The sequence below is a fragment of the Myxine glutinosa genome, chromosome 12 (genome assembly GCF_964187855.1).
Source record: "Myxine glutinosa chromosome 12, kmMyxGlut1.1, whole genome shotgun sequence".
NCBI lineage: Eukaryota > Metazoa > Chordata > Myxini > Myxiniformes > Myxinidae > Myxine > Myxine glutinosa.
This window is the reverse complement of record NC_136272.1, coordinates 55,241,823-55,262,150: the sequence shown is the minus strand read 5'-3', so window position 1 is coordinate 55,262,150 and position 20,328 is coordinate 55,241,823. Positions and strand designations below refer to the sequence as shown.

Sequence of the window (20,328 nt, the reverse complement as noted above, 5' to 3'; positions counted from 1 at the left end):
CATATGGAGTATTGTAACTACTAGCGTACACGCTCCGCATTCCTCACCACACGTCGTTTCAGAGGGATAGTCATCTTTGACCATTTCGGTGTCTTTTGTGTCTTCATGGTGTTTTGGGTCTTCAGGGTCTTTTGGATCCTCTGGGCCTTATAAGGGTCTTTGGGGGCTTTTGTTTCCTCTGTGTCTTTAAGAGTCTTTGGAGTATTTCGAGTCTTCGAGGTATTTAAGGGTATTTTGGGTCCAAATGGTCTTTAAGCGTCTTTGGGGTCTTTAAGGTGTTTTGGGTCTTGTGGGTCTACGGGGTCTTTTAGGTCTTTTGGGTGTTTTGCTTATTTGGGGTATTTAAGGGTATTTTCGGTCTAAATGGTCTTTAAGGGTCTTTGGGGTCTTCAGGGGGTTTTGGGTCTCTGGGGTCTTGTGGGTCTACTAGGTCTTTTGGGTGTTTTGGTTATTCGGGGTCTTTTTGGGTCTTCCTGGTGTTTTGGGTCTTTTGGGTCTTAAGGGTATTTTGGTTCCTCTGGATCTTTAAGGGTCTTTTTGTGTCTTCGAGGTCTTTTGGGACTTCTAGGTCTTCGGCACCATTTGGTTCTTCAGGGTCTTTTGGATCCTCTTGGCCTTTAAGGGTATTTGGGGTATTTTGGGCCATCGGGCTCTTTTGGGTCTTCAGGATGTTTTGGGTCTTCAGGGTGTTTTGTGTCTTCGGGGTGTTTTGAGTCTTTGGGGTGTTTTGGGTCTTCGGGGTGTTTTGGGTCTTCGGGGTGCTTTGGGTCTTCGGGGTCTTTTGGGTTTTTGGGTATTCAGGGTCTTTTTGAGCCTCAGGGCCTTGAAGGCTATTTTTGGTCTTTGGGGTGTTTTGGGTCTTTGGCATCTTCAGGGTATTTTGGGTCTTCAGGGGTCTTGGTGGTCTGAAGGGTCTTGGGGGAATGAAAGGGTCATCAAAGGTCTGAGGGGTCTCAGCAGTCTTAACGTAATTAAGAGGGTTAATTAAGAGGATGTTCATTTTTTTTTGAAGAAGAAGAAGACGTTTTCGTCGCATATAAACATGACGACATAACGACATAACCATACACGTTTGCTCTATTATAATAAGCTGTCTTGCTTTAAATACGTAATCATGTTTTTGCAATTTTCAACAGGAGTTGCCCTTCAAACGCAGTTTGTGTTTGAATGTGAGAATTGGCTTGATGAAGGTGATGAGCTAAATCGAAATTCTACCGATGACGGTGTTGACCTAAGATACACAGTTGTTGCAAATTCAGGAGGCACAAGGTATTTACTGAGCAGTGCTCAGAAATCAATCACACCACCATTATCCCTTCCTGAAGCGAATTCACAAAACGACTATTTGCTTCCTGTGGTTATAAAAGTTTGCGACAAATTCGTTCAATGCACCAGTGTTGACATGCGTATCAAGGTGAGTGTCACCTAGATTTATGAAGATAATAAAGTCATCAAATTTGCATAATAAAACAACAACAGCAGGTACATTTTTGTGTTGGTCATAACTAAGTTTGATGAATCCATTTTCTTGTTGTTGCTTGCAGGTGCTTCCACCACCTCCAGAGTTTCTCAATAATTATGTCAATGACATGAGGTCGAGCACTGGTACTTTTACCACCATGTTACATCTACAGGATGCAAAGTCTGCAGTTCAGGAATTACTTAAAGTTTCAGCATTCATCAGTGAAATGAATAATCCTGAAGTGAGACTCTTGAATAAACCCAAAACCCAGATAACTTTTTATATCGTAATATTGTTAAGATTAACGCGAAGTGAAAAGTGGGGTTAAGCAATTGCCTCACTGTCTGTGTGTCTGTCTGTCTACTGACGTCACTCGTTGATTGAGCAACGACTCAATTCCAATTGAATTAGATATTTTGAACACCGTAGAACACAAATCGGAACATGAATTGGAACACGAACACGAACCTGAACACGAACCTGAACACGAACCTGTGGTTTAACGGCACCTAGGCTCTGAATTTGGCAAATTGTACAGTGTGGCGGGCACAAGGGTTAATAATTCCGCGCACCTGTGGGTGGCGCGAGCGTCCAGGCGGGGAACTGAAATGCATGCCCCGCCTTTCGGCCGATCGGCCACGCCCGGGGGCAAGGCGTGGCCTCGGGACATGTATGCGGGCTTTAAGCTCGAGCCCGCCCAGTGCTGATATGCGAGCTCTTAATAAAGACTCTTGTTTGTATCCACGCGTTGTGGCCTACCTCTCTGGCAATCGAGTCGTGTGTGCACAGCACAACAGAATCTCGTCCCGATTGCGCATGCGCACAGATGAGTGAGGTGATCGTGTTTACTCTGTCGGCCTGTCTGGCGGTCAATCAAACATGAAAATCATTCCAAACAGGAAATGTACTGTTTTTAGAGATGTAAAAAGGACACAAACACCAGGCACAAATAAATAATTTAATGTGTTAAATAAGGTGATGCATCAAGGGCAGTGAATTTCCGAAAAAAGGGTTTCTTTTCTACAGCCTTTAAAATCCTTATTTTATTTCACTTAAATTATTAGTCCCTTACCGGTGTACACCGGAGGGGACTTTGGGTTTGCACGCCGTCCCTCCGTCTGTCAGTCTGTCCGTCCGTCTGTCCGTCTGTCCATCTGTCAGTCTGTCAGTCCGTCACGCAAAGAACAGTTTTCCGGACTTCTTTTTCTAAACTCTTAATGCTAATGATTTCAAACTTGGCACATGGTTTCCTCATGATAGGTTACAGATCAAGTTCGAACTTCACGGCGTTTCGATCATTTTTGACAAAGTTATGGCACTTTGAACTTTGGTAATTTCCCCAACAATTTTCCGGACTATAATTTGGAGTGCAGTAAGTCAAAGCTGTTAATATTCCTTGTTTTAACTCCAATTTACATTCTTTTTCCACTTTTAGTGAGAAGTAGGGGTCTGTGCAACCATTCATGAACTTTATTTGGTGCAAATCAGATAATTTTTAGCCGAGTTACCTCAGACCATGAGTTGGTAATTATATAATTCACACAGTGCAATACGTGCAGGCCGCTCCACGGAGCGACCTTGCGGGCTTATTTTAACTCTGATTTACATTAGTTTTCCCCTTTTAGTGAGAAGTAGGGGTCTGGGCAACCATTCATGAACTTTATTTGGTGCAAATCGGATAATTTTTAGCCGAGTTACCTCAGACCGTGAGATGGTAATTATATAATTCACACAGTGCAATACGTGCAGGCCGCTCCACGGAGCGACCTTGCGGGCTTATTTTAACTCTGATTTACATTCCTTTTCCCTTTATTGAGTAGTAGGGGTCTGTGCAACCATTCATGAACTTTATTTGGTGCAAATCGGATAATTTTTAGCCGAGTTACCTCAGACCGTGAGTTGGTAATTATATAATTCACACTGCCGGTAGGGGACATGTATTGCAGCGCAATACTCAGAATGCTTGTTTACTTGGACATTGTAGTGCACAAATCGCCTTCTTGTCACTTCATAAACCTCCAGTTTAGGAGTTTTTTAAACAAAATCTGATTTTTATGTCATCTTGACAAATCAAATTTGCCGCTTGCACTCTCTGCATTGGGAAATATCAAGATTCGGTCAAAATGGTGACTCCTAGGAAATAGATTGTGCTCGGAAACACAAAGCAAGAGTATAAGTGACCCTTTCCGTGTCCCTTTTCCAAGGTGCCAAGTGTGAGGAGAGGGTGGGTGAGTGCTGAGGTGTGTTGGGGATGTTAGGACATCACCTTGAACAATTGTTCCTGGCTTATTATTTGAATTCCAGTGTGTTGGACAAGAATATGGATCATTGTGTTAAGATGGACGTATCGTTTTATAAATTTGTCATGATGGCTTCCAGAGCGTCGGCTTTGATAGGAATGCTTTTCCATACGAATGAACGTTGTTTTGAGATTTTTTCATAATTTGGTTTTTTGAGATGCCCTAAATGTTGTGCTAGTTATAGTGGTTTTATATTGTTATTTCGTTTTAAACTGCAGAGGGTTTTCGGCACTACGAGTGTGGCCAAGTTGACATAAAATCTGCGATATGAGTTTGCTTACAAGGAGCTTTGATGCAGGAGGAGGCCATTGGGTCCCTTAACTCTTAGAATATTAGATGCAGGCGTCAAAAATCCTACATCAATGCAGTTATTGGGCCTCGGAGGCCCAACGGATGTATTCGTGTTTTTTTTTTGTTTGTTTGTTTTTATAGATTTTTTTTCTTTAATATCCTTTTTCAATCCAAGTCGATGCACATGGATGTGTATTTGCTCAGAAAATGTGAATCATTGATCCTATTAGTTGGAAGAATCCCATACAAGTAATGAATCTTTTTGTTGTTGTTTTTGCAACAAAAAAAAATTGTGCTTGGTTTTTCAACTTTTTTTCTCAAAAACGTTGAGGCTCATGGAGGAGTATTTGCTCAAAAAAAAATGATGCACTAATCCTTTTATTTAGAATGTATATGTCCACAACTGTCAAAAATCCTACACCTATGCAGCCATTGGGCCTCGGAGGCCCCACGAATGTATTCATGTAAAGTTTTTAAATTTTCATATTTTTGTCACTGAATTATTTGTAACCAAGTTATTGGAGCATATAATGAGGCTCATATCAAGAAAATAATGATATAACATAGTGGTACAACAACATTTATGCGGGGCCTGGAAGGCCCCAGGCCTGCATTAGTGTCGGATTTTTGGGGTTATAAGTGAAGAAAATATTTTCCCACGAGCCTGAATGAAAATTTTTCTTTATTTATGTCACTGAATTTTGTGTAACAACATGAAAGTCGGTGAAAATGAGGCTCATTCCCAAAAAAAATTGTACAACATAGTTTTTGCAACAAAAAAAACCTTGTGGGCCTCCGAGGCCAAATTACTGCATCCAAGGGTTAAAGCCTTTGATAGCGTTTCCAACCTATGGTTTTGTCCGTGCTCTTTCCTTTTTTTAAATGCTGAACATCAAGCAAGGAAGCAGCACATATTACTTCCTATTCCGGTTTTTAAGTTTTGGTAAGATTCGCCCAAGGTCGAGCTCAAACTGTCAACCCTCCAGACTCGGTGAATGCTCTAACGATTACACAACCGAGTCTGGTTGACATTTTTGGGGTAAAATTTAAGGTTATTATGATTTAAAAAGTGCAACTCAAGGGTACAAACGGAATACTCATTTCCTGGAACATTTAGAATGCGCCCCTTATTAATTGTGGACACAATTTTCAATGCTTAACTGCTTTAGCCGCTCCTCAATTGTACAATGTTAAGACTGGTTTGACAATTAGTAAGGGCATTTTATGAGATATTTCACAAATCTGTTAACTAAATTGTTACCAAAAAATTTCTTCACCAATATGTTTGTAAAGGTGTGTAATAACATGTGTTAAAATGTTGAAGTTCAACTCCCGTGGGAAACCCAGAAAAAAAGCTGTTGAATTCGGGTACCGAAAAATTATTTTCGAGAATTTTTATTTTTTTATCGGCCCTTAAGTAACTTATGAGGGGTCAAATAAGGGTTTTTCATGATTCTGAGTTGATTGTTAACATTTATATTTTCACTTTTACATTTACACACAAAGTAGCTTTTATTTCACATACATATATAATACTCAAGAGTTATTTCTCATTCACAATGTCAGAAGTTTCAACAGTCATTGTCTATGTCTTCTTCAGACTCAACAACATCATGACTGCAGTTTCTGCATGTAATGCCATCACAGACTCCACAGGCCGAGATGCACGTGACCCCATTCTTCTTGCAGCTGCATCGCCGGTTGCTGCAATCTCCATGACAATTACAGCTCGTGAACTGCAATAGCTCCTCAGGAGCCGTGGGGTCCAGTGTTGGAACTGGCTCATACCCATGCACACCTAATTACTTCGCTGCCCAGAGTGTGTCACCTGGAGTGAGGAGTGGCTGATTATGAGCCAGGGAGGAGGAAAGCTCAGCGAGGGGGAGAAACATGATCGCGTTCGTTCCTATCTGTTTCCTGTTCGTAAATGGAATAATCTTTACTTCAGTTCCTCTCAGGATCTTAGCTTTGTCGAGTGCCTTCAACTTCACCCGGGGGAAAGCTGCTGTTGTCTGTGGATCTGGCAAAGGTGGTGCCGGAGAGGTGACTTCGATCCAACCCATTGAGTGAAAGGGAGTGTTTCCGTGAATAGAGACAATGTTTAAATCTATATTGTCTCCAACAAACTGAGTGACTGCATTGTTTGTTTCCCCAACCTCCATAAAGACCACCTGATCATTACTTGACAATTCACTTTCACTGGCTGGCACTTTGGCTGTCATCACTGATAGATCCTCAAGCGCAGCATCAACCGCAACCTCATCATTGATCTGTTCATCGGTTTCCTCCACAATGTTGTCAAGAGTGCCAGAAGTATCTGGAACATCATCTCCACTCCTACTATTAAGGAAGCAGTATTTGTAGTTTTGTGTCTCCGTGTAAGACTCAGTGTATCCCAGCCGGTGGAACTTGTTGAGCATCCATTTTGACCCAAATCTATGATCAAGTTGTATGGCAAGCCCCATTTGGTGTGGCAATACTCCAGACCGAGGTCGACAGGCCTTAATAAAATTCTGCCCCCAAACGGCAACTCTTTCGTCTGTCTTGACAATCGGTCTCAAGAACATCTGAAGGCTTGCAGGAACAAGTGTCAGCTGACTATCGATGTCAGTCATACTGTGTGTGGTGGGGTATGACTTTGGACCTAAATCAATCAAGGCAATATCATTGGATATGAACTTGAGTGCCGTCTTTATGATCTGAGTCTTCTCATCTCCATGGTCAAGATTAGCATGATGCTCTCGCAGAATATTGTCGGTGCCATCTTTGAGACAGAGTACATCTGCCCTTCTTTCCTGTGTTGTGAAATACAAGGTGTCTTCGTATTTCTCTAGAAGTTTTATCTTTAGCCAATGCTTTGAATAAGAAAGGCTCTTCTCTGGTGACTGATCAAACTCCTGCAGCTTTTCATGGACTTGGTCCATGTTCATTACCCCATGCTCTAATTCTGAGTCTAACCATTCGCAGAATTCAATAAAAACTGCCTCTCGCTCCTCATCAATACTCCTCTGTCCTCTCTTCCTTTTTCCTTCCTCATCAGTCTTGGACAAACTGTCACCTCTCGCAAACATAAGTTTGCATCGCAAATGGTACAGTGTTTCTTCTGCTACCAAGTCGTTGATCCCTTCCAGGCGTCCAGTGACTTCAGTGCCCTAGTCATCCCCGCGACTCCGTGCTGTCTTCAGCAAGCTTGCCTTCAGTGTATCTGCAGTCAAATTATCTGGCACTCTGTATTTCTTTCTAGCTTGTGCTGGATTATTTTTGTAGAGCTGGGCTGGTTGGTTGCAAAGAATGCATACATCCTTATACAGGAGGTCAACTGACTGTGATCTTCTAGAACTGCAGCCAGTTGATGAACTGAACTCACAAGTAGTGCGTCTTCTCTTCAACTTTGATGACTCTTTCTCTGCCTTTGATGCTTGAGCTGACTTCTTGGTGGTTGCAACAAAGTTGTTGTACAGATCATTTTTACACTTCTGGTGGTACCTCAGTTTTCCTTCCTTTTGAGCCTCCTTCATACGTTCCACAACAGTAACATTTTCGACAGTTTCTGCTTGTTTCAATAAAGTTGAGTATCCCTTTGGAGTTGCCTGTATGAGCCTTTCAGCTGGTGTATCCGAGCGTGCACAGATGAAGCAATTGAGCACAGGTGGAGTAACGTCTTCATCCATATTGCTAGACTCCATGTCCTGCAAAGTAGAAAATGAGATATATTTAGAAATTATTTTTCCACAAAGGAGTGTCTGTGGTGAAATATAAATGTTAACAATCAACTCAGAATCATGAAAAACCCGTATTTGACCCCTCATAAGTTACTTAAGGGCCGATTTAAAAAAATAAAAATTCTCGAAAATAATTTTTCGGTACCCGAATTCAACAGCTTTTTTTCTGGGTTTCCCACGGGAGTTGACCTTCAACATTTTAACACATGTTATTACACACCTTTACAAACATATTGGTGAAGAAATTTTTTGGTAACAATTTAGTTAACAGATTTTCATATGTTTCCCTTCCTAAATGTTGTGTATGATGGTGGCGAGTAGGTGAAAAGGTCAACCATAATTGCTTCCATTTTCTGAATCCATTATTATACCCCATTTGACTTAGTCCGAAACGGGGGATTATGGATTAGGTCTCATCTGTCTGTTCGTCCTTCCGTGCGTGTGTGCGTCTGCAACCATATCTCGGAGATGTATGGAACAATTTTGTTCATACTTGGTATGAAAGATAATAAATGATGGTATAGATGTGCACATCATTTTGTTTCGCTATACGATCGAATTTGGCCGACTCGTGGCCATTTTAGTTCGAAAAATCCAGATGTTTAACACGTCCTCAACCATTTCCTGGATATGCATTTACCGATCTAGTTTAAACTTGGCACACAGATAATGATGGCTTACACGTGCACGCCATTTTCTTTTGAGATAATATCCAAGATGGTCGACTGGCAGCCATTTTGTTACTTAAACGTGTCCCCAACCATTTCTTGAACATACATGGTCCGATTTTGTTATATCATGGCACAATCAGAGTACATGATGGCATACACGTGCACCTAAATTTATTTTGAGATCTGATCAAAGATGACCGACTGGGAGATTGGGGTCCATTTCAGTTGTAAATAAAACCCGATATTGACCACGCCCTCAACCATTTCTCGGACAAACATTTTTCCGATCTTGTTCAAATTTGGCACACAGACAATGAATGATGGGTTACATATGCACGCCATTTTTTTTTTTAGATCAGATCCGAGATAGCCAACTGGCGGCCATTTTGTTATTTCAAGGTGTCCCCTACAATTTCTCGGAAATGTATGGACCGATTTTGTTCAAACTGGACACAAAGACAATACATGAAAGTATACATATGCAGAGTATACATATGCATATACCCGGTGTGTACCCCGGTTTAGAATAGGTACACCGTATCCCTGCATGTCGTAATAGGCGACTAAAAGGGTTGGCGTCAGGAAGGGCATCCGGCCATAAAAACATTGCCTCAAAAAGAGAACCATGACAATTACAACTACATATGGGCAGGGTACAGCCCGAAGTACCCCGTGGGGGACCCCACTCCCTCTTGTCAAAACTCAAGGTGGGGAACCCGATCGAAGCAAGGGTGGAAATCACTCCATTTATGACGACAAAACGTCTCATGCCCGACATGGAGATCGGTTTCTGAGGTTTGGGACATGGAATGTAGCGACAATGACAGGGAGATCAGGAGAAGTGGTGGAAGTATTGGTCAGAAGAAGAGTGGACATATGTTTTGTGCGGGAGACGAGATGGAAGGGAAGTGGTGTGAGAATGGTGAAGGGTAGGCAGGGACAGCAATACAAGTTTGTGTGGCAAAGGTGCCCAGAAGGCGTGAATGGTGTTGGTGTCCTGTTTTCTGAGGAGTTTGTAGACAGTGTTGTGAGTGTGACTCGAGTGAGTGAAAGATTGATGATGGTGAAAATGATGATTGGAAAGCTCTTGGTGAACGTCATCGCGGGATATGCTCCGCAGGTTGGTCGGAACGATGAAGAGAAGGACAAATTCTGGTGTGCAATAGAGAAGCTGATGGAAAACGTGAAAGATAAGGAAGTTGTTGTGGTAGGAGGAGACCTAAATGGACATGTGGGAAGGAGTATGGACGGTTTTGAGGGAGTTCATGGGGCTGACGGATATGGTGTGAGAAATGGAGAAGGTGAAAGGATTTTGGAGTTTGCTGATGGAGCTGATTTGTTGATTTGTAATACTCAGTTCCAGAAAGAGGATAATAAGCTTGTTACATACACGTCAGGTGGGTAGACGACAACCATTGACTACCTGCTGGTGCATAGGCGAGATAGGGGGCACCTCCGGGACACAAAGGTGATCCCGGGGGAGGAGGCTGTTTCACAGAACCACTTGGTTGTCTGCGACATAAGGGTGAAAGGTGCGAGGAGAGCTCGGCGAGTGAAGTACCAACCGAGAATGAAGGTGTGGAGGTTGAAAGAGGTGACAGTGAGGGAGGCATCAAAAGAGAGGCTGAGTATGGTCGAGGATGATGTGGTTGAGCTTGAAAGTGGTTGGATGTCAATGAAAGATAGTCTGTTGGGAGCCGTTGGTGAGGTATGTGGATGGACAAAAGGACCACTGAGGCACTGGGAAACATGGTGGTGGGATGATGAAGTTGGAAAGAAGATTGACGAGAAGAGGAAGAAGTTCAAGGAGTGGCAGAAGGGGAAGGGTATGGGGGCAGAAAAGGCAGAGCATGGAATTTATAAGGCAGCCAAGAAGGCTGCAAAGAAAGAGGTTGCAAAGGTGCAGGAGGCATGTAGGAAAATGTTCGGAGAATACTTGGATTTGGAAGAGGGTCAGAGAGCGGTATTCAGGATTGCAAAGCAGATAGCGAAAGAGAGGTGTGATGTGATGGGGGTGAGTTGCTTGAAGGATGAAGTGGGGCAAATCGTTGTGGACCAAGATGGAATTAAATGAAGATGGAAAAGATATACGGAAATGCTGTTGAATACAGAGAATGAATGGGATGGCAACATAGAGAGTAACCCAGTTTTAGGACCAGCAGAGAAGATAACCGAGAAGGAAGTTGAGGAAGCGATAAAAGCAATGAAGAGTAGAAAAGCGGGAGGGCTGACGGGAGTTGTGGGAGATATGTTGAAGGCAGCAGGAAATTGGGGTGTGAAGAGAATGACAGAGATCTGCAATCTGGTGGTGAAAGAAGGCCGCATTCCAGTGGATTGGGAACTGAGTACCCTCGTCCCTCTACACAAGGGGAAAGGTGACCCTCTGGACTGTGGCTCGTATCGAGCGATAAAGTTATTGGAGCATGGAATGAAGTATTGGAAAGGGTGTTGGAGAAGAGGATAAGGAAGAAAGTGAAGATTGACGAAATGCAGTTTGGATTTATGCCAAGAAGAGGAACGACAGACACGCTTTTTATTTTGAGGCAGTTGCAGGAGAAGTACATGGAGAAGAGGAAGAAGTTGTTTCTTGGGTTTGTTCATCTGGAGAAAGCATTCGATAGGGTTCCACGTGAAGTAGTGACATGGGCATTGAGGAAGTTAGGAGTGGAGGAATGGTTGATCAGAGTAGTGATGGCAATGTACAAAAGAGCGCGCACAGCTGTAAGGACGAAGGACGGGAACAGTGGTGAGTTTGAGGTGAAGGTGGGAGTGCATCATGGGTCGGTACTAAGTCCACTACTATTTGTATCTGTGATGGGGGTGCTGGCTCGGAACATAAATGAGGGATTAACGTGGGAGTTGTTATATGCAGATGATCTGGTGTTGATTGCAGTAAGTATGGATGGACTGAAGGAGAAGATGAACAAGTGGAAGGAATGTATGGAGACAAAAGGTCTGAAGGTGAATATCGGAAAAACGAAGGTGATGGCAAGTGGTAAAGCATGTGTTGAGGTGGAAAGAACTGGGAAGTGGCCGTGTGCGGTGTGCAGGAAGGGTGTCGGAGTGAACTCCATTCAATGTACAATGTGTGCCGAGTTGGTTCATCAAAAATGTAGTGGTTTGAGAGGGTCATTAACCAGTGTGGCAGCAACATTCCAGTGTAAGGTGTGCACAGAGGGAGCTGCTGATAGAGGAAATGTTGAGTTGGATCTTGGAGACGGCGTGAAACTGGAAGGTGTGAAAACATTTTGTTACCTAGGAGACATGCTGAATGGAGAAGGTGGATCAGACTCGGCAACGGTTGCTAGAGTGAGATGTGCATGGAAGAAGTTTCGGGAACTGAGTGGCGTGCTGACGAGGAGGGGAGTGTCGTTGAAGCTGAAGGGAAAGGTGTATGCTGCATGTGTGAGAAGTGTTATGATTTATGGGAGCGAGACATGGGTAATGAACGTAGAGCAGCAACGAAGGCTGGAAAGGGTGGAAATGTGAATGGTTCGGTGGATGTGTGGAGTATTGTTGAGAGAGAAGAAGACAAATGATGGTTTGCGAAAGATGATGGGAATAGAGCCTGTGACGGATGCTGTGAAGAGAAACGGGTTGATGGTTTGGTGATGTGTTGAGGAAGGATGAAAGTGACTGGTTGAGAAGAGTGATGGAAATGAATGTAGAAGGAAGAAGAGGACGGGGAAGACCGACAAAGACTTGGCTGAAGATGGTCGAAGAAGAAATGCGGGCAAGGGGGTTAACAAGGAGAGATGCAGAAAATAGGGCAAAATGGAGAAGATTGTCATGGGGACCGCAAGGCTCACCTCCGCTCTAGCAGGGACAATGGCTTTAAAATGCATGTTGTTGTGTTGTATACATATGCAGAAGGTTTTGTTTTGTAATCTGACCAAAGATAGCCGACTGACGGCCTTTAACTCCGCACAGCAAAATTACTAAAACCACGGGGGCGATGACATTTTATACCTTTTTCTTCTTTGTTTTCGAACAAAGCATGCCTCATAACAATCTTGCATAATCCATTGAAAAATGGAATGATCTTATCCACAACCTCTTATTGTTGAGTTGATAATGTGGATAGATATATGTTCTGGAGACTATTTGATTTGGTAAAAATTCAAATTGGTGATAATTACGACTTTTGTAATTATTTTGGCTATGGCTTTACTAACCCCCAATTTTATAGTCCAAGACATGGAAACTGTTTCAAGAAAATACTGTCACTGTATCCTTTACAAACTGCCCCAAACTTTGTGTGTATTGATCAAGGATCATCTGTTTCTTTGAGCAGAGTCTGTACAGCGTATTCTTTCTCGGAAGGAGTCAATTTTAATCAATTTGAATGAGTTAGTTAGTATAAGAAAATGGATGTGTTTAATTGCTATATATATATATATATATATGATACAGTATAAGTTATAGCTCCAATTGACCAAAGTTGTTTTCAAAATTGTCCTACAATATTTGATTTGGAAATAATTGTTCCTTGAATTGTTTGTTTACTGTTGAATTTTAATCGTCAAGCATTTGAATTGTTGAGCGAGCACTTCTGATGTATGCTGGTCTGGCCTATTACTTCTCATTTCAATTGTGATTTGGTTGAAAATTCAACTTCTCCCTCCTTTAAATTGTTGGAAATATAAATAAAATATAATGTGTGCAAATAAACCTGTGATTGGTCTTTGGGAAATATGCAAGTATTTTACAACAACTTAGCCATCCACATGGTGATTTCACTTGCTGATACGTTTGTATTGTTGCTTTCCCATTTGCAATTTTCAGGTTTTAAACTTCTTCATTGGTACTTTGAATACATTAACAGCACAGCTGTACACAGTTGAAGACGTTTTTCAGTTTATATCACTCTTAGAATTACTGACATCACATCCGCTTGCAATTGATGCTCAGTCACAGGTAAGCAACATGCATATGCAAGTGCAATTAATTGAAAAAATGGTTTCTTGTATTATCTTTTTGATTTACCTTGGCACAACTTGGAGCGTTCAGTAGCTGATTGCATAAACATTTGTTGCAATGCCCTCAGCACTCAATATCGATCAATTAATTAATTATGGGGTGTGATATCCCTTCCATCGAGAGCCGATACTCCAGTCGAGTAGTGAAAATAGTGAAAGCTATCGTCCGAGATGAGTTACCCGCAGTACGCCATATTTTTTAACTTCTCCATTCGGGTAACCGTTACTGTTCTATCAAGACCGACTCGAATCACTTGGAGGAGGACAACTTTTACCGCAATGCAATCCACATCCTCAATGCATCAATCAGTCTAAACTTTTTGTATGAGGATTTAAAGAATGGATGTGGATATTTTAAACCATGCCACTCATTTCATCGCCAAAATGTTGTTTTACACCTCTCTGCATTCATCTCATTGAATGTAATGGAAAACCAAATAGTGCTTTGGAGTCATCAGAAGGAACCAGAAGAAATAAAGAGTTGTAGCGGTTACCGGAAGCATGGCACAATTACCTTGCACCGGCCGATGATGCAACCGGCGAGCGGTCACTTGTCCAGACTCGCCCGGGCGTGTCCAGACTTGCCTTTCCCGGGCGAACACTTGTCTTGCATACCACGCCCCGTTGAGAGGCGTGGCTGACCTATTTGCATACCACGCCCCGCCTGAGAGGCGTGGCTTTTTGTGTGTTGAGTTTGCCTTATAAATTGCCGCCTGTTCGATGGGCGGATTCAGTGCTTTTGAGTTATTTCGTGTTGAGCTAAAATAAATAGCCTGGCTATTTCTAAAATAGTCTAAAAGAACGCGCCGGTATAAATAGTCCATTTTGTCTGGCTTTATCGTGCGAGCACAGCTCCCACAATTGGTGACCCCTTTCTAAGAACACGGCGATGGAGTCAGCTGTAGCTTTGAAGCTCCCGGGCTTTTGGGAGTCGCACACGGCCGTCTGGTTTGCTCAAGCGGCTTCTCAATTCGCCCTGCGGAAAATTATGGAGGACACAACGCGCTACCACCATGTGGTCTCCGCGCTCAACGCCTCTACCGCTGCCCGGGTCCTGAGCTTCCTACAGCACCCGCTGAACGCCGACAAATACGGCGCGCTCAAAGGCCTACTCCTTGGTGCGTTTGGACTCATGGGGACCGAACGCGCGCGACAACTACTCGACCTCCCGGAGCTGGGCGAGGCCCGTCCATCCGAACGCATGGACCACATGCTTGCTCTTCTCGGTGACCACAGCCCGAACTTCCTCTTCCGTGAGCTGTTCCTCCGGCGGCTACCCGGGCAGGTACGGTTAGCTTTGGCTAAATCGCCCATCACGGAACCTCGCGCCCTGGCCAAGGAGGCCGATAAATTTTTCTCGGCCAGGCGACACGTCGGAGCGGCCGCCTGGAACCCTGGGCCGACCGTGGCAATGCCCGCGCCACGACCGGCGCCCCCACCTTGCCGAGAACGCGCCGCTGACGGCAGCGGCCGCCGCGACGCCCCATCGACCGAACCCGACGCGTCCGCCGGAGCCTCCACCAGAGCGGACCATGTGCTATTACCATGCCAGGTTCGGGCAGAAGGCCAGAACGTGCCGCCCACCGTGCACTTTCAGCGGGTCGGGAAACGGCCAGGCCGGCGCTCGCTGCCTGCCATGAGCATCGGCCATTCAGGCAGCCTTCTGTTTATCACGGACACAGAGTCCGGGTGGCGTTTTTTGTGTGACACCGGCGCTCCGCTGAGCGTGATACCTGCCTCGGTGCAGGACAAACAGGCCACGCTGTGTGGCCCCGCCTTGGTCGCCGCAAACGGCTCCTCCATCCGCACCTTCGGTTTGCGCAGCGTCGCATTCTGCTTCGGGGGCCAGCGCTTCAGGTGGGATTTCATCACGGCGAACGTGCCCATGGCCTTGCTGGGTGCAGATTTTCTTTGCGCGCATGGGCTTTTGGTCGACGTCAAACGGTGTCGGCTCATCAACGCGGAGACCTTCAGCTCGCTCGCTTGCTCATTGAGCGGCTCTGCTCCGACCAAGCTAGCCTGCGCGTTCCCGGCCATGGACGATTTCACCCGCCTACTCGCCGAGTTTCCCGCCCTCACGCAGCCGACGTTTTCGGCCGTCGCCGTCAAGCATGGCGTCGAACACCACATCCCGACCACAGGTCCACCGGTCTACGCCAGGGCTCGCCGCCTCGACCCGGCCAAACTCGCCGTGGCGAAGGCAGAATTCGACGCGCTGGAGCGATTGGGCATTGTGCGGCGCTCGAATAGCGCGTGGGCCTCGCCCCTGCACATCGTGCCCAAACCGGGTGGCGGATGGCGACCATGTGGCGATTACTGCTGCCTCAATGACGCCACCACCCCCGACCGGTACCCGATACCACACATACAGGACTTTTCCGCCCGTTTGGTGGGGCGGGTGATCTTTTCCAAGGTCGACCTCATTCGAGGCTACCACCAGGTACCTGTCCGGCCGGCCGACGTGCCGAAGACAGCGGTAATTACACCTTTTGGCCTCTTCGAGTTCCTTCGCATGCCGTTCGGCCTTAAGAATGCGGCCCAGGCCTTCCAACGGCTGATGCACAGCATGCTGCGCGACCTCACCTTCCTTTTCGTCTACTTGGACGACATTCTCGTCACCAGCACTTCCCGGGCGGAGCACCTCATCCACCTGCGCACACTTTTTGAGCGCCTCGGCCAGCACGGTCTCATCATCAACCCGGCGAAATGCCAGTTTGGCGTAACGGCCGTCGACTTCCTGGGGCACCGCATCACGAAGCGCGGGGCCGTCGCGCTGCCTACCAAGGTGGAGGCAGTCACAAGTTTCCCGCGCCCCCGCTCCATCAAGGCCCTACAGGATTTTTTGGGGATGGTAAATTTTTACCACCGGTTCGTGCCTCACGCCACCCAACTCATGCGCCCCCTGTACAAAGCCCTCCGGGGCAAGCCGGCCAAGCATGACGTCGCCTGGACCACAGAGAGGGACGCGGCGTTCACGGGCGCGAAGCTGGCCCTCGCCAATGCGACCATGCTGGCACACCCGGCGCTCGACGCACCCATCGCCCTCACCACGGACGCTTCCGACTACGCGGTGGGCGCCGTGCATGAACAGTGGGTGAACGGGGCTTGGCAACCACTGGCCTTCTTCAGCCGGCAGCTTCACCCTAACGGGCGCAAGTATAGCGCTTTCGACCGGGAGCTCCTCGGCCTTTACCTGGCTGTTCGCCACTTCCGCCATCTTTTGGAGGGCCGCCCGTTCACGGCGTTTGTGGACCACAAACCCCTGGTCTTCGCCATGGCCAAGGTTATGGAGCCGTGGTCGGCCCGCCAGCAGAGCCACCTCTCCGCCGTTTCCGAATTTACGACGGACATCCGGCATGTCGCGGGCAAGGACAATGCTGTGGCCTATTGCCTCTCCCGGTCCGGCTGTCCACCTGGGTGTGGACTTCACCCACATGGCGGCCGACCAGACCGCCGACCCCACGGTGCAAGCCCTCCGGACAGCGGACACAGGCCTGCGGTTGGCCGACGTCCCCTTTGAGGACACAGGCTCAGTTCTCCTGTGCGACGTTTCCTTGGGCCAACCTCGCCCCATCGTGCCGACCGGATGGCAGCGGCACATTTTTGATGCCCTCCACGGCCTTTCCTACCCGGGCCGGAAAGCATCACAGAAGCTCGTGGCAGCGAAATTCGTCTGGCACGGGCTCCGTAAAGACGTCCGCGACTGGGCCAATGCCTGTGTCACCTGCCAGCGAGCGAAGGTCCACCGGCACACCCAGGCCCCGTTGGCACCATTCGACATGCCCGCGCGGTGCTTCGACCACGTCAATGTGGACCTGGTGGGACCCTTTCCCTCCTCGCTGGGCTTCACCCACCTCCTCACGATGGTTGACAGGACCACCAGGTGGCCGGAGGTCATCCCGCTGGCATCAACAACATCCGCCGACGTGGCGCAGGCCTTCGTTGGCACTTGGATTGCCCGTTTCGGCGCCCCCTCGGACATCTCCTCCGACAGAGGCCCGCAATTCACCTCCGAGCTTTGGGACGCGGTCGCCCAGGCCTTGGGGGTCAAGCTTCACCGCACCACAGCCTACCACCCCCAAGCCAACGGCTTGTGCGAGCGGTTCCACCGCTCGATGAAGGCCGCTCTCAGGGCCAGCCTCCAGGATGATGGTTGGGCCGACAGGCTCCAGTGTGTCCTATTGGGCCTCCGAACGGCCCCTAAAGAGGATCTCCAGGCTTCCACCGCCGAGCTAGTCTACGGCCAGGCACTGCGCGTGCCGGGCGAATTCATCCCTGATGCCACCGGCCCCTGGTCCGCGGCTCGCCAATGCTCGGTCCTCCAGGAGGCCGCCAGGAGATTTGCCCCCGTGCCCACGTCCCACCACGGCTGCCCCCAACCCCACATCCCCCCAGCACTTCGCACTGCAGAGTACGTTTTTATCCGGCACGACACACCGGGGACCGCTCCGGCCGCCATACGATGGACCTTTCCGGGTCCTGAAGAGGGACGAGAAGTCATTCATCATCGACATCGGCAGCAAGCCGGACCACATCTCCGTGGACTGCCTCAAGCCGGCCCATTTGGACCTCGACCAACCTCCACGGTTGGCCCTTCCTCCACGACGGGGCCATCCCCCGTCAACCAAGCCCCCCGCCCGACCATCCACCGCCACGCCACCTACCACCCCCACACGAATCGCCAGGGGTCGTTTCGGCCGGGTCACCAGGACCCCCCTCAAACTGACTCTCCCGGTGCATGTTAATTCTGGGGGGGGGGGGGGCGCATGTAGCAGTTACCGGAAGCATGGCACAATTACCTTGCACCGGCCGATGACGCAACCGGCGAGCGGTCACTTGTCCGGACTCGCCCGGGCGTGTCCAGACTTGCCTTTCCCGGGCGAACACTTGTCTTGCATACTACGCCCCGTTGAGAGGCGTGGCTGACCTATTTGCATACCACACCCCGCCTGAGAGGCATGGCTTTTTGTGTGTTGAGTTTGCCTTATAAATTGCCGCCCGTTCGATGGGCGGATTCAGTGCTTTTGAGTTCTTTCATGTTGAGCTAAAATAAATAGCTCGGTGAAACTTCGTTCCTGTGTCGTCCATTTTGTCAGGCTTTATCGTGCGAGCACAGCTCCCACAGAGTAAAGATGAGAATCTATTTCTTATTCACTGTTATTTCTTAAGCACACTAAAATTCAGATTTTATTACCATTCAATGCAATTTATAACCATGTACTGTCAAAGTACTCCGAATTGTATGCGCATCACATATAATTTTAAAGAACACCTGCTCACAGGTGTGCCTCACTGATCGGATCTTCCTCAGCATCATCCCGTTTCAGCCCCTCAACCTTAATGCGGTCAGTTAAGGTGGGCCAGCAGTGGCACATATTCCTCCACATGCAGCAACTACACTTGGATTCATACGTACCCCATCCCCAGGCAGGGAGAACGGAAACTACGACAACAAAATAACAGCTTCCACTCCCAGGATCCACAGCACCATATATATATATATATATATATATATATATATATATATATATATATATATATATATATATATATATATATATATATATATTGTTGCAGTTCTGAGAAAGTGTACATATTTGATTAATAAAGGTTAAAGGTTTTGCCCCCATAGTTAGTCCACATGCAACACGTAGGTCACCTTAGAACGTTAGTTATTTCTTAGTATATGTGAGATAAGGCCATTTCCAATAGTTATCAGCTGCGTTGTGTAAAACAAATAGGAATGGGCTCCTTCCATTGTGCCTTCACCCTCCAAATTCCACCTCGTTGGGCAGAATCCATCCCGCGCCCCATTTGACAACTCGCAGTTTGTTATGCTTGGGATGCTCGCAGTTTGTTACGCTTTGGCTACCAGCAGCGTTTGCTGCTCTTGGTTTGCTGGTTTGCTGGAACTAGCCCAGTGACACGAGGTTGGCCCAAAAAGGGGGTGGAGCGGTAGCGAGGCTGAGATCTGGATCGGCAGCAGGGGGACGGTTTAGGGCCGCCAGCCAATCAGGGCTGAGGCGACATCGCCTGACAGGGTGTGGCTAGAGGTTCCAGAGGGTTCGCTGGGCAGCGCTATATAAATGCGCGCACAAATCCCTCTGAAGGACTGACGCAGCGGCACGCATTACCAAAGGACTCGCAAGTGAAGAGCGTCAAAAGACTATTGGGAAAGGCGCTTTGTTGGAAGGACTGTGAAGGACTATTGGGAAAGGCGCTTTGTTGGAAGGACTGTGAAGGACTATTGGGAAAGATGCTTTATTGGAAGGACTGTGAAGGACTATTGAAAGAGGCCTGATTGGAGAGCGCCCTGTGTAAAAGACTTGTCGTTGTGAAAGCATTGCTGGAGCGGCGCATTTCAGAGGACTTGGGAAAGCAACGCATTGTATTGAACTATACTGGGAACGCGTATAAAGCGCCGGTATATCTATTACGTACGCGGCTACGCCAGTGTAATCGCCCAGCTTACCGATCCCCCCGATAATTGTCCGATTCATGCCAACGACACGCGGAGAGCTTGCCTGCCATCTACCATCGCCTTCGGGGCACGAGTCGGGGACCGGAGCGAGCTGTGGACGCCATCCCTGGACCTGCAACCCCGACCATCTACAACCCCCGTGTGAGTCTGAGTCTGAGTGTGAACGGGCCCGTGTCCAGGGGATAAGTATAAGACTGTATAAGGCTGCCCTGTGTATCTGCATCTTCTTCTTCACTGTACATTGCTTCTTCTTCTTCTTCATTGTACAAAGCGTGTAATAAATTACTTGTTCTTCCTGTTTTCCTCTTAATTTGACCGTCTCAGTGATTTCTCCATTGGGTAAACGTGGCACGATCACAACCGCTCCAATCGGGTTAGTTCCTGTTAACGGCCCGAATCGCGGCTCGCTATCGCTCAGCGTG

General features: G+C 47.2%; 1 protein-coding gene across 1 annotated transcript in view; it reads left to right on the top strand.

Moving 5' to 3' along the window:
* The window catches only part of LOC137437230 (uncharacterized), a 215,618-nt gene that overhangs the window by 128,706 nt on the left and 66,584 nt on the right, over positions 1 to 20,328 (top strand). The window contains exons 11-14 of the mRNA XM_078766265.1: positions 192 to 219; positions 1,137 to 1,414; positions 1,545 to 1,703; positions 13,232 to 13,363. Of these exons, the coding sequence (XP_078622391.1) occupies positions 192 to 219; positions 1,137 to 1,414; positions 1,545 to 1,703; positions 13,232 to 13,363 (597 nt within the window). The remainder of the gene's footprint in view (positions 1 to 191; positions 220 to 1,136; positions 1,415 to 1,544; positions 1,704 to 13,231; positions 13,364 to 20,328) is intronic.